General features: G+C 47.6%; 1 protein-coding gene across 1 annotated transcript; it reads left to right on the top strand.

The window, feature by feature from the left end:
- The first annotated feature begins 5,682 nt into the window (after positions 1 to 5,682).
- LOC127044341 (olfactory receptor 52B2-like) lies at positions 5,683 to 6,639 on the top strand. The gene has a single exon (XM_050939076.1). The coding sequence runs from the start codon at positions 5,683 to 5,685 to the stop codon at positions 6,637 to 6,639; it is 957 nt and encodes a 318-aa protein (XP_050795033.1).
- The last annotated feature ends 755 nt before the right edge of the window (positions 6,640 to 7,394 follow it).

Below are 7,394 nucleotides of genomic sequence, written 5' to 3'. Positions count from 1 at the left end.
GATTCCCTGCCGCCTACAGCTCCCCGACCCTGTCACAGGCAGAGATTCCTCCTTCCCAGCTGGGGCCCGAGCCTGGTGAGTCGTTTGCATGGAATGAATCTGTGAAGGGGTGAATGGAAATACATAAAACGTAGGAAATGTTTGAGCTGGGGTTGTCTAGAATGAGGGTGTGTAACTCTGACTGCAGGGGCAGGACAGGAGCCGGGGCTCTGAGATACGCTCCTGTGACTGCCCTGAGGTTCGATGTTGGGAAAAGGTCGCCGGGTTACCCTGATCCGCTTCCCCAGGAGTCACTAGGGGTCTTGCTGTTGAACTCAATGGGCTCTGGACTGGGACATTCTTGGTTACGTTACTGTTCAGAGTAAATCTCATTGCAAACCTACTCCGACCCTGTCATATTCTACACCCCAAATCCTGAAACCTTCACTCAGGCAACACTTACATTAACTCCATAAGGACCCCAGGACTGGGTCCGTTCCAGCTGACAGAAATTAGCTCGTTTCAGGGAGCGTAGTGGTGAATGTCTGAACTGAAGAACACACAAGCAATGAATTATATGGGTTGTTTTGATAACCAATATTCCTCAAACTTAGGGTGATCATATCTCCTTATGCTGAATACGGGACACCTGATAAAATTACTCGTATTCAAGCAAGTTGAACAGCAATGAATCAGAACAGTGCAGTACAAACTTTCAAATTAACATCAAATTAACTGAATTCCCCGTTAAAAAAAGTACAACACAGAGAGGGTTGACACACACTCTCGTATCCCCTCCAGACACAGGGAGAAGTGATACACACACACATCCCTGTACACGTCTCTCACACGAGAGGGGGGTGACCGACCCACCTACCTGACCTTCCCTGTCGGCGTGCTCTGCCCTCCATGTCTGGCTGGTCCCCTGGGATGGACCTGCCTCTCCTGGTACCTTGCGAGTGTCTTCCTGAGGCAACATGTGGGGGGTCCGGAAGATCACATACCTACCCCCCCCAAGATTTCTGTCAGGGTTCACACAAGAATCTGGTCAGCTGCAGCCTTTTAGCACAGAGTGGGAGGGAAGGGAGGGGAGCTGCCTCCAGCCACAGGGGAGAGGAAGGGATAAGAACATAAGAAAGGCTACACTGGGTCAGACCAAAGGTTCACCTAGCACAGTATCCTGTCTGCCGACAGTGACCAGTGCCAGGTGCAGAACAGGTTATCATTAAGTGATCCATTCCCTGTAGCTCATTCTCAGGTTCTAGCAAAAAGGCTAGGGACACCATCGCTGCCCATCCTGGCTAACAGCCACTGATAGACCTATCCTCCGCGATCTTCTTTAGTTCTTTTTTGAACCCTGCTATCGTCTTGCCCTTCACAATATCCTCTGGCAAAGAGTTCCACAGGCTGACTGTGCGTTGTGGGAAGAAATACTTCCTTGTGTTTGTTATAAACCTGCTGCCTATTAATTTCATTTAGTGACCCCTAGTTCTTGTGTTATGAGAAGGAGTAAATAACACTTCCTTATTCACTTTCTCCACACCAGTCATGCTTTTATAGACCTCTATCATTTCCCCCCTTAGTCATCTCTCTTCCAAGCTGAAAAGTCCCAGTCTTATCAATTTCTCCTCATATGGAAGCCGTCCCTTACCCCTACTCATTTTTGTTGCCATTTTCTTTACCTTTTCCATTTCCAATATATCATTTTTTGACATGGGGTGAGCACATCCGCACACAGTATTCAAGTTTTGGGCGTACCATGGATTTATATAGAGGCAATATGGTATTTTCTGTCTTATTATCTATCTCTTTCTTAATTGTTCCAAACATTCTGTTCACATTTTTGGCTGCCATTGCACATTGAATAGACATTTTTAGGGAACTATCCACAATGACTCCAAGATCCCTCTCTTGAATGGAAACAGCTCATTTAGACCCCATCACTTTATAGGTATAGTTGGGATTATGTTTTCCAAAGTGCAATACTTTGGATTTATCAACACTGAATTCCATCTTCCATTTTTTTGTCCAATCACACAGTTTTGAAAGATCCTTTTGTAGTTCTTTACAGTCTGCCTGGAACCTAAATATCTTGAGTAGTTTTATATCATCTATAGATTTTGCCGGCTCACGGTTTACCCCTTTTTCGAGATCATTTATGAATATGTTGAATAAGACTGGTCCCTGAACAGATCCCTGGGGGGACATGACTGTTACCTCTCACCATTCTGAAAACTGGCCATTTATTCCTGCCCTTTGTTTCCTATCTTTTAACCAGTTACTGATCCATGAGAGGACCTTCCCTCTTATCCCATGACAGTTTACTTTGCTGAAGAGCCTTTGGCGAGGGACCTTGTCAAAGGCCTTCTGAAAATCTAAGTACATTCTATCCACTGGATCCCTTTTGTCCACATGCTTGTTGAGCCCCTCAAATAATTCTAGCAGACTGGTGAGGCATGATTTCCCTTTAGAAAAAACATGTTGTCTCTTCCCAACAAATTATGTCCTTTATGTGTCTGATAATTTTGTTCTTTACTATAATTTCAACCAGTTTGCCCAGTTCTGAAGTCAGGCTTAGCAGCCTGTAAATACCAGGATCACCTCTGGAACCCTTTTTAAAAATTGGCCTCACATTGGCTGTCCTCCAGTCATTTGGTACAGAAGCTGATTTAATTGATAGGTTACAGACTACAGTTAGTAGTTCTGCAATTTCACATTTGAGTTCCTTCAGAACGCTTGGGTGAAACCATCTGGTCCTGGTGACTAATTAATGTTTAGTTTATCAATTTGTTCCAAAACCTCCTTTAATGACATGTCAATCTGGGACAGTTCATCAGATTTGTCACCTAAAAAGAATGGCTCAGGATTGGGAATCTCCCTCACATCCTCAGTCGTGAAGATGACCTGGCCCATGTCTTTGCAGAGCTCATCTCTTCTCTCCCCCATCCCCACCCTTCCTTCCCATAGCAAAAGGCAGATAAAACCTCCAGGCTCCTGTTGGCCATAATGTAACCATCTGTCTCCTGTCCCTCAGCTACAGTGAGGGCAAGAAGGGGTTAAGCCCTAAGGATGCATTTTGCACCATGTCCCAGGGAACCTGACTGCAGGGGCTTCAGTGAACCTGGCCAGAGAGGTGGCTCAGCAAGGGAGGATGCCTAGAGCACCCCAGCAAACCCAGGGACAGAATCCAGGGTGGTAGCTTGGTGGGTGAAAAGGGTGCTAAGACCCTGGCCTGGGGGGATGGTGTGAAACCTGCAGGTTCGGGTCATGAACAGGCTGGAAATTGCTTCCTTCTTCCCTCCATCCACTCCAGAGCTTAGCTTAGGGGCAGAGAGTCTTCCCTGTACCAGCGCTGTGAGGGGTTTTGACTCATGCAGATCTCAGCACCTACTGGCCAGTGCTCTGGGCTGGAGAGTCTTGGACTTTCCCGGCGTAGCGGCCCAGCCAGTGGCAGTGGGGGAAGGAAAGAGCCTGCCAGACAGGCTTTTGGTGAGCTGAATGCTCTGACAAGGGGCTGGTTCTCCACACAGCGGTGGGAGCAGGACGTGCCCCACTTGGGATCGGGATGTGGGGGAGCAGCGGGGTTTGGGGGAGTGAAAGGGCAAAGCAGAGAGAGGACAGCGAGAGGAGGAGCATGTGAAGGGCTGAGAGGTGGGGAGCAGAGGCGACATGTAACCGGTCACTGCCCGGTGCCTGCTTGCACCCACCTGCCACTGCAGCTCCCAGTGTGCAGCCGATGACAATGGGAAATGGGATGGGGGGTGGGAGCCCTGCTGTCTGAGAGCTGGCACATAGTGGGGGCTGAGCTGATGGACCAACAGGGGGAGCGGCTGGCCCCATGTGCTGCATCTTTGCCCTGTCACCAGCCTTGCATACCCACACCCCTCATCACCCACTGGACACCCCAGACTCACCGCTGGTAGGTGGGCAACTGGGAAGCAGGGATCTGGTCAGCAGTAGGACCTGCTAGTATGGATGAGGGGCAGAGAGAAAATATGGGATAATTTGCCCATTTTTAAGAAAAAGTTGGGCCAGCTGCAGGAGGGCTTAAATACAGGATTTTAAAAACCTTTAAAAACGGGATGTCTGGTCCCCCTACAGCTGCACTGCTGTGATGAGTCAGTGAAGATGCTCTGTGCTGATAGAGAAGAGCTCCCCCCAGCAGCGTAGTTAATCCACCTCCCCCAGAGGCTGTAGCTATGTCTACACAGGGGTCAGGTTGATATATTTATGTGGGTCACAGGTGCAGATTGTTCACACCAATGAGCAAAGTAGCTATCCCAATATAGGCCTGTAGTGCAGACCAGACCTCAACTGAGATTGGCTTCACATATTTAGGATCAAATCCTGAAAAACTTGTAACTTTATTCAGATGAATATTTTCATAAAGGTCAATGGGAGTTCCTTGTGAATGAGTTTACTTGTGTGCTTGAGAGTTGGTTGGGTCAAGGCCACAGGCCAGTAGGATACATCAAGAGGACTATGAAAGAAAGAGGTTCTGTTCTCATCCCATTATAAACTGGGAGTGAATCCGCAGTTGTGAGTGTGAAACTGGGGGAAGTGCCAGAAGAACCAGTTGTGTGGCTGCTTTAACTCACTTTCACAGTCACTGCTTGAGACCTGAAAACAACTAGCAAATGTGCAGAGGAGAGATTCTGCTGTGGACAGCAACACCAGGAGGACGCGCCCTGCTTCACCTGGGGCCAGAACCATTCAAACCATCTTCCCTCTTCTGGAATGGAGATGGTATGTCAGAGGGGCAGTACGTAACTTGTCGTGGGTCACCAGTGTGTTTAGATGTTTGGTTGTGAATGAGTGTGTTCTCGCTTTGTCCTGCCCCAGCTCTGAGCAGACAGCTGGCACAGCAGACCTCCAGCAAACCACTCAATGACCACAAGATCCTTTCGGTTACAAAGGGACCCAGCCAGGTTTATTGTCGATGAAGCATGGTATTAGTATCCTGCAGACTCTACAGGACAATTAATACATCTATGGCCATTAGAATGAACCAGCTCAGTGAACAGTGGGACTTTCCGTTCCTCCTTAGGCTAGACAGAGACACTCCCTTTGAGGCTCCATTTCATACATCAATACAAATAAGTTACATACTGACCCTCTAATGTAGTTAATTGATACCCTGTGATGTAGCTGGTCACCACCCATCACGTTGTACATCTCTATCCATCACTTTCTCATTCTGACCATATCTTTAGAATAGGTCACCATGTTCCTCTCATCTTTAGGAAACATGTTGGTATGGAGATGTTCTGGTACCACCCATCTGGAATGAGTTTCCCTGAGTGCTCTGTGCCTAGAACCTCTTAGAAATGTGTGGTTTTCAAATATCAGCCCTGTGCTTGCCAGATTCTGTGAGCAGGGCCTGCCTCTAGCTCACAGTTTAATTTTGCTTTGTATCAAAAAGGCTTCGATTACTTTAGCTCAGGCCTCACACCTCATACTAGACCTCTGACACAAGGTCTTATGTCTCAGTCTCTCTTCCTACTGCAGTTCTGCAGCATAACTGTGTTTCTGAATTTACCGTCCCACATGACAGGCTGTTGTTACACAGTGAAGTTTTTGATGGTACCTCTGAATCTCTCAATAAATGCATTCCAGTCCTAGCTGACACTGGAGTTCTCACTGATTTTCTCTTTTGCTGTTAGTTACAGGAAACTGAATAGAAGATCCAAGTGATGGTACATGATGTCAGCTGACAATCACACCGTTTTTTACCCTGTAACTTATATCCTGACCGGCATCTCGGGTATGGAGGAGTCTCATTTCTGGATGGCCATCCCGTTCTGTCTGATGTACATTGTGACACTTTTTGGGAACTCTCTCCTACTATTCATCATACTAACAGAACGAAGCCTCCATGAGCCCATGTATCTAATCATGTCCATGCTGGCCACTGTTGATTTGCTGTTATCTACCACTACAGTGCCCAAGATGCTGGCTGTATTCTGGTTTAGAGCGGGGGAAATTTCTTTTGCTGCCTGCCTGACCCAGATGTTCTTCATCCATGCCAGTTTCATTGCTGAGTCGGCCATCCTGCTGGCCATGGCATTTGATCGATACATTGCCATCTGTGACCCCCTGAGATACACCCTCATACTAACCAAGTCTGTGATCGGAAAGATGGGGCTGGCAGTTGTCACAAGAAGTTTCTGTATCATTTTCCCTCTCATCATTCTCATGAAGCAGCTGAAGTTCTGCAGAACCATCCTCCTGTCTCACACCTATTGTGAGTATATGGTCATAGCCCGGCTGGCCTGCAACGACATCACAGTCAACGTCTGGTATGGCTTAGCTGTGGCTATTTTAGTAATTGGTTTGGATGCTGTGCTCATTGCTTTGTCTTATGGGCTGATCCTCAGGGCCGTCTTCCGGCTTAGGTCCAAGGACGCCCGGCTCAAGGCTCTCTGCACCTGCTGCTCGCACCTCTGTGTCATACTGATGTTCCACATCTCATCTGTTTTCTCTTATTATGCACACCGATTTGGGCACATCATCCCAGGTTATATTCTCAACCTACTGGCCAACCTCTATGTGCTCATTCCCCCCATGTTAAACCCCATTGTTTATGGGGTGACAACAAAAGAGATCCTGAAAAGGGTAATCAGCATCTTTTATAGATGCTTAGCAGAAGCTCCCTGCTGAGCTAAAGGAGTCAATAGAAAATGCTTTTGGCATTGGAAATTAAAGGCAGATTTTCACTGGAACTATACACATGTTTTTACTATGTACTTACACCGTGTAAGCTTGAAAGCTGGTCTCTCTCACCAACAGAAATTGGTCTAATGAAAGACATCTCCTCCCTCGCTTTGTTTCTCTAATATCTTGCAACTTACATGGCTACAACAGCACTGCGCACTGCCAGAAAAGGCAGCCAGACCGAATGAGTCTTGTTCTAAGTTGAAAGGAAACAGCAAAACATGGAAGAAGAAATGTAAAAATCACCATGAGAGAGAGAGAGAGCACGGTGTGTGTATCTCCTCTCTGACTAGCTGCATCTGAACTGGACTCTTTTCTGGATCATTAAGGAATGCAGCAGCCAAGGGGTCCATACCATGGGCAAGTGGGAAGTGCCCTGGGCTGCACACTGGGTTAAAGGGGCGCTAGTGTTGTTTTTGCCACTGACCTGCTTTGTCATCTTGGGTTAGTTTCTTTCCTCCTCAAATTCCTAAACTATTCTCAAGGTCACAGCTCTGCTGGCTTCAGTCCTCCATTCTGCAACAAAGGCCTTTGTCCCAAGGATTTTGTGTCTGGCTGCCTTATGGCTCATTTCGCATGGATGCACCCGGCTTCCCCAGGCTGCTCTCGCTCTCTTCCCTACACTCGTGGCTTTGTGGGAGTGGCTGGGTGGGAGAGAGGTCAGGGGTGCTGTGGCCTGGTTCCCCGGCGAGGGACTCTTT

This window comes from Gopherus flavomarginatus, chromosome 1 (genome assembly GCF_025201925.1).
Source record: "Gopherus flavomarginatus isolate rGopFla2 chromosome 1, rGopFla2.mat.asm, whole genome shotgun sequence".
NCBI lineage: Eukaryota > Metazoa > Chordata > Testudines > Testudinidae > Gopherus > Gopherus flavomarginatus.
This window is presented reverse-complemented; position numbering and strand designations above follow the sequence as displayed.

Excerpts from the sequence above, each read along its gene's own strand:
- LOC127044341 (XM_050939076.1), top strand. The coding sequence starts at position 5,683 with ATGTCAGCTGACAATCACACCGTTTTTTACCCTGTAACTTATATCCTG.